The following is a 20,625-nucleotide window of genomic DNA, read 5'->3' on the forward strand; positions in this document are numbered from 1 at the left end:
GTTTGAGTGGTAGCATCCGGATCCTAAAAATAATGGCTTGGTGGTCAGACCAGATCAAAGGTAGTGTTGCTACCAACTCAATGCCATGGTCATTCGTAAACAGGCCATCCAGCGTGTGTCCGGCTTCATGCGTGGGGCCCTTCACCAGCTGCTGCAGTCCTATTGCCTGCATATCAGTAATAAGTTGGAGTGTATCTTTGTTTTCCAAGTTTTCCAATGGAAAATTAAAATCCCCAAGAATTGTATAAGTCGGGGATTCTATTGCTGATTCCATAATTTCAATGAGTGCAGCTAGAAATTTGGTTCGAGCTCCAGGTGGCCTGTACACCAGGGTTCCTTTAAACGCCTGTTTGTGTGTAAGATTGATAGTAAATGCGAGAGCTTCGCAATTGGTACTTAGAATGGGCTCAAATTTGGCGCGATAAGTGTCCCTATGAATAATGGCTAAGCCTCCGCCTCGCCCCGAGGCTCTATCTTGTCTAGCTACACTGTAACCTTCAGGAGTAGCTTGAACAAAGTCAGGGCCAGATGCATCATCTCCCCATGATTCTGTGATGAATAAGATGTCCAGTTCATGATTAATAATGCTCTCCCTGATGTCCAGACTATGTTTGGGGAGAGAGCGTGAATTAATGAGTGCAGCTCTAGTATACTGTGTCGCTAAGCGAGGTGCGCTGGCAGTTATAAAGGGGTGGTCTATAGTATTGTGGTCTATAGTATTGTTCTGCAGTTCAGTCAGAGTTCAGATCACGTGTTTTTATGCATATTTTTTTTATCTTGGAGACGATCTTAGAACATCACATCATTGCCTGGGATGGTGAGCTGGCTTGAAATGAGTAAATATTTTATCTAAAAATCAAAACGAAACCACAAAAGTGTGTTTTGACGTTTATTGCATTTCTAATTGGGTTTCCAACAAGCACCCAGAACTCATTTTCTCTTAGTGTTATTTCGCCTTTTCACTTACAATTCTCATCAAATTTAAGAATGTTCTATTTCAGTCTGTGACTAGTTTTGGTATAGGGAAGAGCACCTTGCGAGTACCTTAAATTTAGCATTTCGTTGTTCATGCCTTGCAAAAATAAATTCATGAAGAGGCTGTTTATACTCGGTCCGTTTCTAGCTTAAGTTTGTGTTCATGTTTATTACAGTGTTTTTCTTACGTAGCTTTTATATATATTGTTATGAAAGCAGTATCATAAATTCCAATTTTATGAGAATTGAAAAATAACAATAATTTGTTGCACTTATATTTCTAGGTGTTATTTGGAATCTATCTTCGTGTGATGCAGTAAAAATGACAATCATTCGTGATGCGCTTTCGACTCTTACAAACACTGTGATAATTCCCCATTCTGGATGGAATAATTCTTCGTTTGATGATGATAACAAAACCAAGTTCCAGTCTTCCTCAGTGCTACGCAACACCACTGGATGCATGAGGTACAATTCTTTTTATAAACAGAAATAAGTTGTTTCAGGCATATGAGCCGCAGATTGTACACTTTTGCATATATCGCAATCTGGTGTTGGGCTCGGATGTCTGCATGTTTGTGTCTTCGAAGAAGTCTTCTAGTCACGAGGTTGGCGACTCCTCCTTCGGTCGATAGTGCGCATGGGTTTTTGTACAGTTGGGAAGGTGCACCAAGGAAAAGTCCATTTTCTCTAAAGGTATATAGAAAGTATCATTATTGTCGTCAGTAAAAATTGGACATCAGCCTCAGCCAACGCATTTCGTTCCACAGACGGAACTTCATCAAGGCTCTTACGATGATGAATGGCAAATGTTGCCCGCGCTCAGAACAAGCAGTGGGGGTATCTATCAGTGTTGTAAGGAAACGTTCAAAACTATCTGGAAGTTAGACTGCTATGCCTAGACCTTCAGACAAATCCGTCTTCGAATAGGTAAACCCCACGGAATAAGTAATGGTAATACCAGTGGATGAGAACAGCCAGTATCCGTGATAAGAAACACCGACGGTACCAATGATTCTTTGTTTTAAGGTATTCAAAACCTTTTTGAAGCCAATGCACGTAAAAGAGCAAACTCTCAGGGGTCAGGTGGCACACCGCCTCCTGATAAGGAATCTAAATTATTAGATGCATCAGGCAAACATATGGCGTCTCAAGCTGCAAACTCATGGAAAATAGCCAACACACAAGCCCTTCTGGTAAGGTATGACAGAGCTCACTATGATGAGTTAGAACAGCTCATTCAACATCTACCTCCACAATATAGGGACAAAGCCAATGACCTTATACAAGAAGACCTTATACTAATCACTAATACATTGATAAAATGCATGCTTGATGCAGCAGACACTGCGTCCTGCGCAGTAAGTACCAGTGTTTTGCTACTCAGACATGCCTGGCTCAGGGTATCTGGTTTTACAAAATACCATCCTTAATCAACCTTTTGACCAAAAGCACCTTTTTGGCCCTGCAGTAGACACATCTTTGGAAAAGATAAACAAGCATTTACAATGCAATGGTTTCGCCTTTGTTAAAGTTAGAGCTATTGGCATTGCTCTTGACATTATTTTTATTTATGTATTTTTTAACATAAATAAATGGCATTGTCATTTACAATGCCACTAGCTTTATCTCTCGCAAATGACACACACAGAGCCCCCCCCACACACACAGCCACACAAAGCTCCCCACACACACAGCCGCACAAAGCTCCCCACACACACAGCCGCACAAAGCTCCCCACACACACAGCCACACAAAGCTCCCCACACACACAGCCACACAAAGCTCCCCACACACACAGCCACACAAACCTCCCCACATTAAAATGTGTTTTATTGGAATACAAATAGCTTAATTAAATCCCTCCTTCAGAAACAAAAAGAGTAGTTTTGGGTTCAAAAAGTATAAAACGAGCGTCTTCGCTAATTTCCATACTGCGCACTTAAAATATTCCCAGGTGAGTGACAAGAGAAGGCTAGCCCGGCTCGGAAAAGGGCACAGAGCCCCCAATTCTGCCACGGACTCAAAAACAGAACCCGAGCCCACGAGCGTCTGCCCAACTAGATCCGAAACCCTATGGTCTAGTATAATAAAGAGTAGTTTCAGGCTTTTTTTAGGATTATTGAAGGAGTAAAGCTCAATTACATGTTCCTCTGCCCACAGAGGCACGCCAATGAAAGAATGAAACTCACAAGAAAACCTCACAGACTTCTAATGATTGCAACTTATTTACACTTAAAGGTCTTTAAATGATACGCTGCACCTTCCCCACAATAAAAAATATACACACATATATAGTTTGACAAGCATACGGGGCCTTCAAAGGGGACGTGCAGTGAAGGGAAGAAAGTAAACAGTTTTGTTTACCTTCTCCTGCATCAGTGACAATCACCACAAATAGACATTCTAAAATATTGCTGTTTGATGACGTCTGCTTGGATTTTTGCGGCATATTGTGACAACACTGATTGTACTGACCCATATAAAAGCCAACAAATCTCTTTAATACCTTGATATACAGGGTTGGCTACCTGTCTTAGGGACTACCACTGCATTATGCTCGCAGGAAGTAGGTGGGGAAATGAGGCACAGCACAGATTAACTGAAAAGCAATGCGAACTATCAAAAGCACTACGAGGACTAATATGCACCTAAACAAATATACGCGATGTGGGCTATGCAAAATAGCGTAACGCTATTAATCAGGCAGTACTCAAATTTCAATATTCAAAGCAAAGCACAATAAGGCAGTTACAATATTCAAAGCAAGCACAAGACGTGGTGGGAGCAATAGCGCTACGATACCAGCAGCTGGCCAGGGAGCGTGGGGAGCGACCGCTTCTTGGGTAGTCACATTTCTAGTCCCTTGTCCTGATGTGTCGCAATTACTTATATGATCGAGGAGGAAAGCATTATTTCAAAAGGGAATGCTACAGCAGAGATTGCTAAATAATATTTATATTGATAAAAGCTCTCTTCTGACCTTGTAGAGCTATTAAGCTATTCCCAAATCTTTAAAATACCTAAATGAATTAAACTATGCATAGATGAGTAATGAATTGTAGAGATGGGTAATTGGTCGTACTCCACATTGGCATTTTCTTTTTAAGATTTGACAGCAGCAGCTTAAGAGTGTATCTGTGCGTATTTTATGGACGTAAAGTGCTCCAAGAACATCTTGATAGTTCTTTGCTTGTATCTTCTTGGAGAACTAAGATTTTTGAAAATTCCTGGCAGAGGGTTTTGCATGTTTGATTATGAAGGGACAGCACAGTTGAGTGTTGAAGAACAGTGGACTTAAGTTCAAAAACAAATATTTAAATATTGGTTGAAAACTCAGTCAGATGTGACTGAATGTGGGTTCATCATGTAAAGCTTTCTGTGGAATGTGCTACAAATACTGTAAACTAATACATCAGTTGTTTAAATGTTTTATATAAAGTTTCCACAAGCAGACGATAGATGGAGCGCTGAAACTTTTCAGACACTCGCCCCCAGTCGCAGATCTGGGCCAAATCCATCATCATTCTTTATCTCGCTTCCCCACCACAGTTCGGACCCAGCCATATGCAAATCAGTTTTGACCATGTGCCTCATGCAACAGTCCTGCACAAACTGCCAAGCCAGGTCTTCCCTGGACCGGAAACAGGCACCCTCTTTGCCTTCTCCTGAGTGCACTTCCTCTCACCACCAACCAAAAACACAACGCACCCACTTGCTATAAGCACTGCGTTTTACTTTACTTTCACCTAGTCAATATTTAGACAAATACGTACCACCTTCACACAATTACAGTTGCAACTGAAATACGGGACCACTGCTCTGCGCACTCTGCAGAGAGGCCAAGCATTAGATGACCATGTATTCTGAATACCTTTCTGACCCACTGACAGGCACTGTGAGAAACTTCACTGCCTTCACAGCCTCAACTCCAGAGCTCTTAATCGCAACCCACTATATACACTATACAAGAGTAATATGCTACCCGAAAAAACACAGAAATAACATTCTGGAAATAGTTAATACTCTTATAGAATACAAGATTAAGTAACATGTGATATATAAACCGAATCTAATACGCTGACATCGATTACCTTAACGCTTTCACATTTTCATAAATATATCAATTTTTAATCAGTGAAGTTAAGGACCTTAATATAAGGCCCCGATATGGACCCGTTTCAATGTCCGTTTTCAATTAGAGACCCAGCCCACTTAAAGTTATGCATGCTCCTGAATGCATGCATGTCACGCAGTGTGGGGACAGGCGACCTAGAGAACCGGGGTTATCCGTCCTCATTCATTTTTTCTGGTCATCCTTACGTTTTTAACAAGTGAAATAGAAGATATGTCGGTTTACCTGAGGTGCTCCACATTATGACAGGTGTTAAACAAGACCTTACACTCTACTTACACGGCGCAGACCAAGTGTTTAGATTAGTGGGGTTGAGATTTTTGTAGGGTATGGTACGAAACATGAAGAAAGAGAGAGAGAGAATGTGGCTTCAGGTACAACACCTAGTGTACAGTGCCCCAGGACGACAGTAAGTCAAATGCATACATCCAAGGTTCTGCACCGTAGCGAAGATCCCGCTGATTGAGAATCTAAAAACATGGAAGCCTAATCTGAATCACCTCAGAACAATTTAAGCACTTTGTGTAAACCTCATGTCTTCAGCAACAGCCTTACTCATCAAGTCGAGCCTCACATTGGAACTTTATCATTGGCCATTTAAAACGTCAAGCTGGCTCTAAAAGAGCCGAAGCTCTATACCCTTAATTTTGTCGATAAACTATTAATTAACACGTTGCCCAAGGACACCAAGTATCGCTCCTAAAAGACTTTGAACCACTAAGATGTGCACTAAACCAAGAGGACTTCACATTGAGCGAGGCCAGGCGTGGGTGTATTCTAGTGGTCACACTGTAGTAAACACGGGTGGCTAAACTATGGGACTACGGCAATATTGTTTGTACAAAATAAAGAGTCGTTTAAAAAAATGATATATTTTCATGAAAAATTCCCGTCATAAATTGCGCCAGGGTTCGAAAGCAGAGAGGCATTTCGGTTAAGAAAGACGGTAACCGCGTAGAAACGCTGAGGGCAAACCCTGTTTCTTCGCCACGCTTTTAACGAAACCCTCCTCCGGCAGACCTGCTCACGCGAGTCCGAGGTTCCGGAGCTTTGTGCAGGCCTCACACGTAGGCCGCGTTTCTCAGGCGACGTCGGCGCAGCGTTGACAAAATAGTGACCGTGTGGAGGTCACGGGGCTGTCAAAAATAAATATTTCCATTTAGGGGGGGGGGTGGTAATGAGGCCGCTGGTCTACCGACAATCGTATCTTTTCCTTAACAGTTAAATATCTAGTAACTAAAATGGAGACTGCAAACATGCTCCTCAAACCAGATAAAACCATGGGGGTAGTACACCGCGGCCACCGTCAAAGAGGGTTAAAAACGGCATTGAAGATCACATAACAAAACATGATAATAATGCCCAACTGCCACACGTCTAAGAAGAAGAAAATGAAATCCTACGTACGACGGTTCATTTAAAATCACCACAAAATAAAGTACTACCGCCGTGGGTTTTCTTAATTTTGGTAAACTTGTGAGACCGGGGTGTTAACTACTATTAAATTAGGTACGGCCACCAATCACCAAAACAAAATATATGTCAATTCAAAAATATTTATAAAAATGTTCATTTTGTAAAATGTAAGCATAAAAACATGCGTCGCTAACAAACTACACACGGAACCGCACTGCGAGGTTGTTCAACATGGTGACAGATTTTAGGCAAGGCGGATGTACCATCCGCATGATTGCCGCAGCCCACAAAAACACACACATGCACGTTATTTTCTGAGGGAGAAGTGCCGGGAACACGTCGTAAACTGTTGTTTCAGACTGCGGAGGGTTAAGTAAACAAGCAGGGGAAAGACAGAAACAGCCACACCGGTGCAAATACTTACTCAATAGGGTGTTCCGGGTCATAGTAGTCCCCCATGTTCATCGGCCGCAGGGAGGACGAGGAGCTGCTGCTTCCGGGGGCCTGGACACATCCAGCATGGGAGAGAGGAAGAGGGAGGGGTGAAAGCAGAGCAGCTAAACACAGGAGACGAGCCACTTAACAACCACACGCACGTGAGGGGGTCACTATTAACGGCTGCGCACACAGTGCCACCACTAAGAGCTGAACGCAGGGGGCTGGACAAGTTTTACTTCCACCTGAACACAAGTGACTATTTACAACTACACAGCGGAAGAAGCTCTCCGTCAACAGTTGCATACGGGAAAGGGCACCAATCACACCAGCAACTCAAACACACAGGGTCTGCTAGCAAAACAGCAGCACAGTGTCCCCAGTTGACGAAGTTGCAACTACGATCATTGATTAAGGGAGACAAACACGCCTGGAGGACCAATAAATAGAGAAACAGCACGGAAACAAGCGGGAGGGGGAGCAAGGGAGGTGCCGGCAATGCCGGACCAGACACGGGGGCGTTCCCGGCGTCCCGTGACGTCGGCAAAAGCCAAAGAATGTCGGGAACGCCCCCGTGTCTGGTCCGGCATTGACGGACAGGCCCCTCGTCCAATGGCAAGGCTCCGTTTACGGAGCCAGCCAATCAACGACGAGGGCCGAACCAAAGCACCCTACGGTTCTCAACAGGATTTCGCCTGCGCGGAAAAGCTGCGCAGAGCGCAGCTTCCGCTAGGCGAAACCTAAAAAGGACACAGAAACTGCCAAATGTATGGGAGCTCTACAGTCACCTTCTAACAGAGGCTCCTTTTGGCATTCCTTCTATAGTGCAGGCTCCAAAACAAGTACATCGGAACACCCTTCCTTATCCTACAAAAGTCCCAACCAGGGCTCCTTTTCCAGAGGATACAATAGAGGGAGTTGCAGGGGGAACAATAACCAGGGCAGAGGCAGGGATAATAACACCTGCAGCTCCCTCAATACCAAACAGTGACTTCCCTGCGCTTCCCCCCGATCATCCCACTCCTGTCAGGTAACACCTCTCATAGTACCTGCCTGTCTAGAATTCCATCCCAACAGACTAGTGGGCAAGACAAATTATCCAGTATGGTTATTTCCTGGAACTCAATTCTACCCCTCCCAACATACCCTCCAAACAGCGTCCAATGTCAACAGAACATCTGACACTTTTTAAACAAGAGGTTGTTGCACTATTACAAAAATATGCAATAGAGCTGGTTCCCTTGCCTTATCAAGGCGTAGAGGTCTATTCCCTCTTTTTCCTAATTCCCCAAAAAGACTGCTCTCTCAGGCTAATAATGGACCTCAGACCACTCAACTTCTACATCCAATCAGACCACTTCCACATGGTCACTTTACAACAAGTGCTTCCACTACTTCAGCAAGGCGACTTTCTCTCCACTCTAGATCTAAAGGACGCCTACTTCCACATTCCCATTCATCCTGCTCACAAAACTATCTCAGGTTTGTGATAGATGGGCAACAATACCAGTTCAAAGTCCTACCATTCGGGATCACCACTGTAACCAGAGTTTTCACCAAGTGCCTTGCAGTGGTTAAAGGCCATTTGAGAAGACAGCAGATTCATGTCTTCTCTTATCTGGACGACTGGCTCATAAAAGCAAAGTCCCACAACAGCTGTGTTCAACACGTACTCCGTACAATAGAAGTGCTTCACAGTTTGGGATTCCCAGTAAATCTGGGCAAATCCCATCTCCAACCGTCCAGAATACAATATCTAGGAGGTACACTAAATACTTCCACAGCCCTAGCATATCCCAAACCAGTCTGGATACCAACTATACAAACACTAGTTCAAAGATTTCAGCCACAACACTCACTACCAGCACGTATGTTCATGCAACTAATAGGGATGATGGCCTTTTGCGTTTTTCTCGTCCCTCATGCAAGACTTCAAATGCGTCCATTACAAGAGTGCCTTGCACATCAGTGGAACCAGGCTAAAGGGCAGCTAACAGATCTGGTGTTGGTGGACAAACGCACCCATCGCTCTCTACAATGGTGGAACACACAGAACCGTGTCAAAGGGCGGTCGTTCCTCAAGCCACTTCCACAGATAGTGCTAACAACAGATGCATCGCTCACTGGCTGGGGAGCACATCTTCAAACCCATACCATTCAAGGTATCTGGACCCCCCAACAAAATCAATTTCACATCCACTACCTGGAATTGTTAGCAATCTTCCTAGTGTTGAAATCTTTTCAAGTCCACCTTCTAGGCAAAGCTGTCCTGATTCGTACAGACAACATTACAGCAATGTATTACATACAGAAGCAAGGGGGGACACACCCCCTACAGCCATCACACCTAACTCAAAGCATATGGAGATGGGCCATTCCGCAAAAAATATACCTCCTGGCAGAACATCTACCAGGGGTACACAATCAAATAGCAGATCTGCTCAGCCGTCAAGCAAAGCAGATCCAATAATGGGAACTTCATTTTCAAGTTCTTCTTCCATTCTTTTGCATGTGGGGACACCCAGAAATAGATCTGTTTGCCACACACCAAAACGCAAAATGCCCACACTTTGCTTCCAGGTATCCACACCCATTGTCCAGACGTAAGGGGCTATGGATGAATTGGTCAGGCAAATTTGCCTACGCTTTTCCGCTTCTACCACTCATTCCGTTAGTGGTGAAGAAACTCAAACAACATTCCTTCACAATCATCCTAGTTGCTCCAACATGGCCAAGACAACCATATTTCACAACTTTATTGGCACTATCAGTAGTACCACATCAAAAGCTACAATTCTCACCCAAACTTCTTACTCAGAACCATGGAGAGATAAGACACCAAGATCCCTATCAACTTAACCTTGCGATCTGGCTCCTCAAATCTTAGAGCTTGGCTACCTTAATCTCCCGCCAGACTGTATGAACATTAACAAAAAGCCAGACACCCTACGACAAGGGCATGCTATGCGGCAAAATGGAAGCGATTCGTCATTTATTGCGCGCTCAACAAAATCGACCCACTAGATGCTTTCTTTCAGAACATCATCTGTTACCTCTTGTATCTACAACAATGTAACCTAGCGGATACATCTATTAGGTTACATCTAGCTGCCATAGCAGCCTACCTACAAAATAGACACCACTTGTCTTTGTTTTGAGTCCCCGCTATAAAAGCTTTTATGGAAGGACTTCAAAGAATAATTCCACCAAGAGCTCCACCCTATCTGGTGTGGAACCTAAATGTAGTCCTTACCAGACTAATGGGTTCTCCTTTTGAACCTTTCCACAAATGTGAACTACAGTTTCTAACTTGGAAAGTAGCCTTTTTGGTTGCTATCACATCTCTCAGAAGAGTAAGTAAACTCCAGGCATTCACCATACAAGAACCATTTTAACAGATCCATCATAACAAAGTGGTTCTTAGAACTAACCCACAATTTGTACCCAAAGTAGTATCTGCCTTCCATCTAAACCAGTCTATTGAACTCCCAATATTTTTTCCTCAACCAGACTCATTGGCAGAAAGCGCTCTACACACCTTAGATGTTAAAAGAGCAATACTCTACTACATTGAAAGAACAAAATCTTTTAGGAAAACCAATTAACTTTTTGTGGCTTTCTGCCCACCTCATAAAGGTAATCCTATATCCAAAACAGGAATTGCTTGGTGGGTTGTAAAATGCATACAAATATGCTACATCAAAGCCAAACGTACGTTAACCATTCCCCGTAGAGCGCATTCTACACGCAAACTAGGGGCTTCTGTGGCATTCTTAGGCAACATTCCACTAGATGACATCTGCAAAGCAGCAACTTGGGCTACACCACATACCAAAACAAAACATTATTGTGTAGATGTGCAGGCAAAACAAGCTAATGTGGGACAGGCTGTACTAAAAACACTATTTCAAACTACTGCAACAGATACAGGTGCCACCCCAAAGGAGGTAACTGCTGTATAGTCTATGCAAAAGTGTACAATCTGCTGCTCATAAGCCTTGAACGGAAAATGCTACTTACCAGTATGCATCTGTTTTTGGCATGTAGAGTTGCATAGTTGTACACACCCACCCGCATACCTGGATATCTATATCTGTTACAGTATTATCTTACTTAGATACATCACGCATGGACCTCTTTCTATTTCTCACTACTCCATCTAACCCTAGTGGCAAAAATAATCTAACAATGGAGCCGAAGCCCATACGCACTGTCGACTGAAGGAGGAGTCACCAACCTCCTGACTACAAGACTTCTTCGATGACAAAAACAACATGCAGACATCCGAGCCCAACACCAGATGGCGATCTATGCAAAAGTGTACTACTCTGCAGCTCTACATGCCAAGAACAGATGCATACTGGTAAGTAGCATTTTCCTAACAGAAGTTGGAATACATTTAGAATTCTGGGCTTTTACTTATTTTTCACATTTTAATTGTGACTTCTAGGTCAAAAGCACAGACAGTCAGGTTGACCATCTGAAAATCAAAGGGGCAATAAACGAAAAAAATACTTGGAGATGTGGGAAGAGTGAAACGGATATTGAAATGTGGAAGAGTTAACATGTACTCGCCGTGAGAAAGGATTGTCTATAAAATATGTCACGGTTTCATAACGTAGGGCTATCAAACTGTTCAACCTTCTCATAGCAGTTTTTATCCTAAGTTCTGCTCTGAGGCTTCTGTATTATCATACATCTTTTACTATTTCTTCTCTCATGCTTTAGCCTTTTGTCGCAACAGATATCTTCTTTAGATTCCAGGCTGTCTTTCGAACCTCTATGATTTCTTCTGATAGTAAACAGGAAGGGTATTCAGATGTTCCTAAGCAGCAGCACTGTAATGTTCTGTACTGTAACGTCCTTTTTAAAGTAATTACAGTGGCACTTTACCTCCTTATTGACCCCTGAAGCACTTGTACAGACAGATGGAAGAAATTCCTGTTTCTTCTGTGTACATTGTGCCACCAAGCCGCTCAGGGAATGGTAAACTCCACGCTTTTTACTCTTGACTGCATCTCAACCCTGCCCAAACTGACTCCAGTCATACAGTGTAGCTGAACAAGGCACATGTTGTAATTTACAAAACACTTATTATTGCACATTGAGACCACAATCTGTGCTAGTGAGAGGCCATTAAATAGTAAAACCTGTGCAGAAAGGGCTACACCCATAACACATGTATTGCACAGACATTTCAGTAGCCACTTTCAAATAGGCCCAGAAGAAATCTCAAGTCCAGTTAATTTCTCGTATGATTGCCTCCATTGGGACAGTTGTCCAATTGATGAGCTATTATAAGCTGCAAAGAAAAGTGATTGCATACTGTGGAAATTTTATTCCCAAAATATTGACCTGCTTTGTATTCTGTCCCCAAAGATTATTGTAAGAGTAATCACTTGAGACTGCATACTAAGTAACTTCGTAACCATATGTAGGAAAGTACCCCTTTTGTCATAGTTACCCCCCACCTTTTTCCTGAATCTGCTGCATCTTTGTCTGAATGTGCACTGGGCTCCGGCTAACTAGGCTCCCAATGTCTGTGTTCTGTCCCAAAATGGTACCTTTGTTTCCACAGTTGGCACACTTCTGGCCCACATATACGTCTCTTGTAAAAGTACCAGTGGTACTAAGAGGATTTTGAACAGAGAGGGTCTGTAAGGGCTGAAGCATTTATTGTGCCACCCTTATTTATTTATAAAGTTTTATATAGCGCACACTTGATCCCGAAGGATATCGGAGCGCTTTACAATTTGAGGCAATTAAATAACTTACCACCCTATTCCCCTATAAACCCACATCCCACTATGGAACTAAAAATGCAAAATTACAACAAAAAATGCATGTTAGAATTAAAATGACATATTTTAAAGGCGTTACTCTTTCCCAGTGCAAAATAACAATTTAAATTACAGTATTTTGTATTTGTTAGAAACCTCTCACCAAACATGCACACTGTCATTGCTGCCTGCATGTTTTAGTGCAGATAAAAGTGAGGAGTCGACCTGGCGCACATCCCTGTGTGCCAGAACTACCTGCACTGCAAGAGGCATGGACAAGTCACCCCTACAGCAGGCCTTATAGCCCTAAGGCAGGGTGCACTATACCTCATGTGAGGGCATAACTGCATGAACAGATATGCCCGTATAGTGTCCAAGTCCATTCTTAGACATAAGTGCACATTGAAGTCTTACTGAGGACATGGGCTGGGAGCTTGCCACTACAAGTTCCACAGATTCACAATGGCTTCACCAAATTCCAAGATGTTTTGTACCAAACATCTCCGATTAATGAGCCCATACTGATGCCAGTGCTGGATTAATTAATACATGCACTCACAGGGCACCTCAGAGATGCTCCTTGAAAACCTATAAACCCACTAGTGTGTGCCTCACTGGCCTTCACCAGCCTGCCACCTCTAGACATGTTTCTGACCCCCTGAGGTGGGAGCCTTTTGCTCTTGCGGGTCAGAAACATAACCTGCTCTGGGTGGAGGTGCCTCAAACTTACCCCCCAAGCAGGAACATTGTTGAAAGGCAGTGAGCCTCAAAGGCTTCCTGCCCTTTGTCATGCTGACCAGGGCCTCTCCAGCTAGTGGAGATGCCCACCTACTGGCCAAGCCTCACTTTTAGCAGGAAGGTCAGTGGGAAAATTAGTAAGAAGTAGAAGTGAGTCCCCTCTCAGCCAGGGCCACCTCTAAGGTGCCCTGAGCTGAAGTGACCCTCTCCTTTGAAAATCCTCCATATTGTTTTAGAGGATTCTAGCCAATAGGGTTAGGTGTATGCCCCCTCCCCAGAGGAGGGGACATACAAAGGGTGTAGGCACCCTAAAGGTAAGTAGCCCAATGGCTACTACCTTCTAACCTCTGTAATGCCCCTACATTGAGTATTTAGGGGCTCCCCTGAACCTTAACCCTCAGATTACCTACGAAGAGGAGGGCAAAGAAGAGCTGTGCAGCAGCGAAGACTGACGATGTCCACTGACTTGGCCCCAGCCCTACTGGCCTGCCTGCAGCCTTCAAAGACCCTTGCTTGGGGGATGTGAATGAAAAGGCCGAGTAAGGTGTTGTACTACATCTAATCCCTCTACTGAAAAATTGTATTTTTAACAGGTTGTTTAGCAGTCCTTTTTCCATACTTCAATTTCCAGGAGATCAACTAGTCTCGCAGTCAAGCGATCTCCAGAAACCTAGGAGGGCTGCGTGCCTTCTAATAATACTCCTTATCTCCTGTGGATAGTGGACCTGTCCTGAAGAAGAGCAACTTTAAAGACGTAGTGCTCCTGCATGTGGACCCAGACTCTCACCGCTGGAGTTCCAGTGGCCCACCAGTCCATCAAAGGTTCCCCAGCGATTTAGAGCAAGTGTCCACCATGGGTTGACCTCTGACAATTAGTTGGTGGTAAATAAGGAATTCCTATGTAAATGCATTAATGTGCATTTACACCTGTGCCATGTGACAGACATACATGCCCTTAGGGCATGTATGTATGCCACATGTGCACACCAGCACTAATGAGGGGTGCAACAGGGTGTCGAAGTGACACCCTGCCACCCTTGACTTTTTCCCAATTTTACCGAATCGGTAATTACCGATTCGGTAATTGACATTCATTCCTATGGGCCTCCAGGCTCATAGGAATCAATGGCAAATACCAAATCGGTAAATACCGATTCGGTAAATAGCGAATCCTACCGATTCGGTATTTTTTACCGAATAATTACCTACATTGGATTTACCGATTCATAAATACCGAATCAGTAAAATTCGGTATTTAAGAATCGGTAAATCCAAATTACCTACATCAGTATCTTTGGTTCTGTAAAATAAATATACTAAAAGTAATATTTTTACAAACCATTGGTTTCGGATGTAATTGAGTGTATGTAATCATTTCTTGCCTGGCTGTGTACAACAAATGCTTTGCACTGCCCTCTGATAAGCCTAACTGCTCGGCCCCACTACCACAAAAGAGAGCATTAGTATTACTCACGTGTACCTCTGTAAAGCCTCAGGGAATCCACTGGACTCTGAGCACACTATAATTCACTTTGGTAGAGTAGATACAGAGCCAGATATCCCCCCCCCTGCATCATGTGTGTCTAAAAACTAGCCCAAACTGGAAATATTAATAGCTGCTGTGAGGGCTAATGTGTGAATTGAGTTTATGCGATACCATAACCCAGGAGTAAAAGTAGCCTTTCAATGGCAAAAGTCAGTACAAATTGTTGTGCCCACTTTAAAAAAAGACATTAATGCACACAGTGAATGAGTCATCCAATTTTAAACACTATTCTTGTACGTTAAAAACACCCTCGGAATTTGATCATAGTGATTTGTTACACATTAAAGCACTGCATCATCATATACTCAATTACAGTGGCATACGTTCAGCAGAAGCCTTTGGTCTGCAAAAAGTGCCCGAGTCACTGAGCACACAAGCAAACTTTCTGAAAAAGTGACAGACTTCAGAGGCTTTTCTGAATTGGCAAGGAGAAATAGGGAGAGGGAATAAGAAACAATCATGAATTGGCTCAACGGGAGTATAAAATTGTCCCACAGTCACCATTAAATGGCCAAAATACTAGATATGCCCACAATATTACTAAAGGGTATTACCCGTCAATGCTAAAGGCTAATGAAAATATATAATACGATAGCTAGCAATTTAGCTTATTGCTCCCATTGACTATTAAATGAGTTTGTCAGTGGGACCGTAAGTTGGAAAATTAAATAAATTGATAATTTCTTTTAATGCTTTGATTGGTGTGCTTTGTATAAAAATCCAATATTTATTCCAAGTGATAGATCCAAATAAAAGATGTAAGAGATGAAAGTTTCAGTAAACCTCATTGGAAAGATACCAGCCCAAACCTTTCTGAATTCAGTCTCCTTTTTATATAGAACATACTTGTAAGTGTTTAATGTGATTTTGGTCTCCTTCATTTACTGCTCTCTCTGTCCTTCTCTTTCTCTGGGCAGTTTCTTCTTTACCTGTTTTCCCCAGACTCCTTCACAATTTCCACAGTTAAGGATATTGTTTCTAACATTTTATCCCTGACAGTTTTCTGCTGCTTTAACTAGAAGAGAAAAAACTGAGTAAACCCCACTCAGAAATCACTCAGTAAGAGCTTGTTGAGCAGATCATCAACTCCAACACATTTTCTGCATTATTTGCGGAACATACCAGTGCTTGCTCTGCTTGTTACAGAAGCGTAACCATCCTCATTTTCTCAACATTACCTGCGTCCTTCACACTCAAACATATCCAGAAAAAATATTGATCCGAATTCACGTATTACCACCATCAAGGTAAATCTGCCAAGCTCTGTGGTGTGGTCTGTGGAAATTCCTGGACCCTACGCTGTTGGGTCACTCATCTTACATGGTTCCTAAAACATAATATTTTAAGATGACATTTGAGGCCACCCACCCCATTGAATGACACACCAGCCTTTCCCTTCTCTGGGGTTTAACCATTTATCTTCGAGGATCTTGCCAGATCAACTGTAAAGCATGCAGATCTGTCTTCTGGCACTGGATGGTCTCCAGAAGACACACAGGGAAATGCTGTCCCTATGTTGTACCTCATCATCAATTTCATGTTAACATTTGGAAACCAACAATGCGCTATTTACATATAATTTCATTAAAATATAAATAATCAAATCATTAACATTTTAAAAAGTTATAAAAGATACTAACATGTCTTATAGAACACCCACTTATTATAGTGCTTCGAATGTAAGTGTTCTGTTATATTTAATTGCTAACTTTATATACATTTTTTACAGCTAAAAATTTTAAAAAACACAACATGTCATGCTAAATGAAAAGGCAGTAGCATAAGGTATGTCACAGTATCTAATACATATTTCTATACAGAATTTGCTTCCTTTAGTGTCTATGCTATGCTGCTTCATATTTAGGAAAAGAACACAGCTATGGGTGACTGAACCAAGACATTTTCAGAAAGGCAAAAGCATCAGAATCTCTGATAATCACCACCATTTTGAGACTATCATCATATTATATCCTATATTGCATCAATAGATGACCTTTATAGGGATCCTACATCTATATTAAATACAATTTTATGACAAAAGGAGATTTAAATGAAAAATATGCTCTGACCTCTTTCTGAGCTCCCTGGTGTATCTATGGATTCACCTACGAAAAATTGTTCTTGATCATTTATTTATTTTCTCTATATTATACTTGATATTAGATAATTCTTAATGACTGAAATCTGCACATTGGTTTGTAATACACTTTACCCGATCAATCGTCTTACAGTCCTCCAGTTTAAGGCAGCCCATAAAGGTTGTCCTAATATATGATGTGGAAGAATTTGACCATGCAGATACCCACAACAGTAATGCTAACTATATACTCCTTGCCTATTTCCTCATACCTGAAATGAAGAGGCTGGATTGAGATAGGCCCAGCAGGCCCTTGCAAATCCTGTTCTCCACAGGCATGTCCCAATACCCCTGTCCCAGTAATCATGCATTTTGTATTGTACAGAGCATTTATTCCAAAGTTTATAACTTCATTTTGAGTCAAAGTTAAAAACTGTCCCCTGAGTCTGGGTAAACTTCATCTCTTAGTAACCAGTGAATGGCATTACTTTAATGGAGAGTCAGATTGATTTTCCAAGGGAGAGACTGCTTTTACTTTGTGTGTTATGTATTTGATATGTATCTTTCTTGTTCATCCTTTCTTTTGAACTATAACCACTATATAGGACTTGAAAAAATTGGTGTTACGGTCCAAACTCTCCATAAAATCCAGACAACTTTTATTAAGGTACTGATGACAATTAGCTCTGTGCTTATCCTCTGGCTTTCTTGCAATCTGGTAATGCCCGGTTCTCCCTCCCTCAAGTATTTTCCCCAGTTCATTGGGATGTAACATAATTGTGAGGGGAGCCATGATGCAAGGGACATCTCATTTATAAGCTTCTGGTGCATTATATTCTACCCAAAAGATTTAAATGCATTTGGCTCAGCAGGTTAACTATATAAGGCTCCTTTCCCAACAAGTGCAAAATCCCCATCTGCTTTTCCCTGTTAATGTAGGAAACGCCCATGGTGAGGCCCATGAAGGCTAGATGAAGAGAACTTGTTAGCACCAACTTATGTTTGTTTATGAACCACTATAAGTTGATATTCTATTAATTGTTACCTAATCCTTGTCTGAATCCAGACATAGACTCCTCCAAAAGATCCTTGTCTTAGACCCATGTCCAGTACCAATGGAATGTTATGGGATTGACCTAGGTGATTATTACACAATCTCCTAAAGTCTTCAATAAAGGAACTGCCCACGAAATACTGCTCACCATTTTTACACTCTCAAACTCATCATCACAAACTCAATTCATCTTCTGACGATGTTGCTTCTAGAAAAGGTGGTAGCATAAACAGCAGAAGAAATCTATTCTGGGTGAGGCAATTATCTGAAAGAAACAGGCTAGTATTAGATTCCTTACCTTAGAATATCCCCAGGCGTCAGACTGGATCCGGAAAATCTTGCGTAGCAGTACCCCTGCGCGTCGGTAGGCGTCGTCTGCGACTCCGCGTCCGTCGTTGGCGCCGGGATGACGTTGACGCGCGCTGACATCAGTTCTTCTTTTTTCCGTGCCAGCAAGCGCAGGTCCAGAGAAAGTGGTACCCTTTAGTCAATTTTTTACTAAACTATTTGGATCTTTTTGATCTGTTTTTCGAGTCGAACGACTCCGGTGCCGGTAGGGATGCCCAGGTTCAAACCCTGCGTCGACTGCTGCCGACTGATGTCTGTTACCAACCCCAATCGCCGGTGTCTTTATTGCCTGGGGCCCGACCACGATGACAAGTCGTGCCCCGACTGCCGGGCCTTGACGTCGAAGGCTAGGCGGGAGCGGTCTCGCAAGCGCCTCGAGCTCCGGCAGTCGGCCCCGCGCCGTTTGAGGTCCCGGTCCGGAAAAAGGTCTAGGGAGGCCTTATCTGACGTTCTTCTGGGCACCTGGTCCAGGCCCGCTACAGGTTCGTCTGTAGATAGGAACGTGGCCAGACGCCACCGCCCGGCTCTGGGCGACCCTTGCTTCCTGTCCACCCACCCCACCCCCGAGAGCCTGGTCATCCAGGCCTCTAACTCCCAGACCGCATACCCGACGGCTCCCCCCGATCAGGAATCCAAGAGGTACGAACAGTATGGCAAGAAGATGTTCTCACTGAGTTTGGGGTTGTGGTCAGTTAACACAGCGTGCCTCTTGGGCTGTTATACCCACTCTCTGTGTGACACGGTCACGGCCGTGCTGCCACAATGTCCGGAGGAGGCCTGGACTAAACTCGCCCAAGCCCTTGCGGAGGGTCGAGATGCGGCACGGTATTCTATCCTGTGTGGGCTGGATACAAAGGACTCGCTAGGTAGAGCGATGGCAACGACGGTGGCGATTCGTCGCCACGCCTGGCTGAGGTCCACCAAATTTTCGGCTGATGTCCAAAACACCCTTATGGACATGCCGTTTGATGACCGTCGCCTCTTTGGCGACAAGGCAGACAGTGCGCTTGAGCGCTTTAAGGTCTCCAGGGCTACGGCCAAGTCCTTGGCCCTCTCGGCCCAGCGCCAGCAAACGGCTGCCTTTCGCTCCTTCCGTGGCCAAGGAAGGGGCGCCCCCACACGTCCTGCCAGCCACGGGCCGCAGTCTAACATCCAGCGCGGTGGCAGACGTGGGAACCGCCGTGGCGGTGCCCGGGGACATCAGCGAGGCCAGTCCACATCCACCCCCGCAGCATCCGCCTCAAAGCCTTCCTAGTCCGAGCTTTCAGACCCACATGACGCCAGTGGGGGGAAGGGTTCGTCACCACCTCCTTCACTGGCGCAACATCACTTCGGACAGGTGGGTGCTGCAAATCGTCTGAAGGGGCTACTCCCTCCCCTTCGAGGCGACCCCTCCAGCCATGCCACTGCAGTACCACCGCGTGTCGGGGGATCACTTGAATCTTATGCGAGAGGAAGTTACGACCCTCTTGGCCAAGTGGGTCATCGAGCGCGTTCCTGGGCCAGAAGTAGGGTGTGGTTGTTACTCCCACTACTTTCTGGTTCCCAAGAAGGGCAAAGGGGGCCTATGTCTTATCTTGGACCTGCGGAACGTCAACGGCTTCCTCCAGAAGGAGAAGTTCAAGATGCTGACCTTGGCTCAGGTCTTAGCTGCCCTGGACCCGGGAGACTGGATGGTAATGTTGGACTTGCAGGCGCTTATTTTCACATCCCCGTCCTGCCGGCCCACCGGGCGTTACCTGTGGTTCACGGTAGGCCACGAGCACTTTCAGTTTACCGTGCTCCCCTTCGGCCTTACTAGCGCCCCACGGGTGTTCACGAAAGTGTTGGCGGTGGTCGCAGCTCATCTGCGCAGGTTAGGGGTTTCAGTCTTCCCCTACCTCGACGACTGGTAGCTGAAGGCGGGCTCGCCCCAGACAGTCGTCAACCACCTCCACCTCTTCATCGGAGCGGTTCTAGACTCTGCGCAGTTTCGGGTTTATGCTCCCGAACAGCGGGTTTGGGATATTCAGGCTCTGATTCCGATCTTTCAGCCGTTATCCCGAGTCTCGGTCAGGTTGACGCTGCGGCTTCTGGGGCTGATGGCCTCCTGCATCCTTCTGGTGCATCACGCCAGGTGGC

General features: G+C 44.1%; 1 protein-coding gene across 1 annotated transcript in view; it reads left to right on the plus strand.

Moving 5' to 3' along the window:
• LOC147672505 (plakophilin-4-like) overlaps positions 1–20,625 on the plus strand; it is a gene marked incomplete at its 3' end in the record, with an annotated part of 326,831 nt that overhangs the window by 244,645 nt on the left and 61,561 nt on the right. The window contains exon 6 of the mRNA XM_086947985.1: positions 1,260–1,443. Coding sequence (XP_086804111.1) covers positions 1,260–1,443 — 184 coding nt within the window. The remainder of the gene's footprint in view (positions 1–1,259; positions 1,444–20,625) is intronic.

The sequence above is a fragment of the Lissotriton vulgaris genome, unplaced genomic scaffold (genome assembly GCF_964263255.1).
Source record: "Lissotriton vulgaris unplaced genomic scaffold, aLisVul1.2 SCAFFOLD_2522, whole genome shotgun sequence".
Classification (NCBI taxonomy): Eukaryota; Metazoa; Chordata; class Amphibia; order Caudata; family Salamandridae; genus Lissotriton; species Lissotriton vulgaris.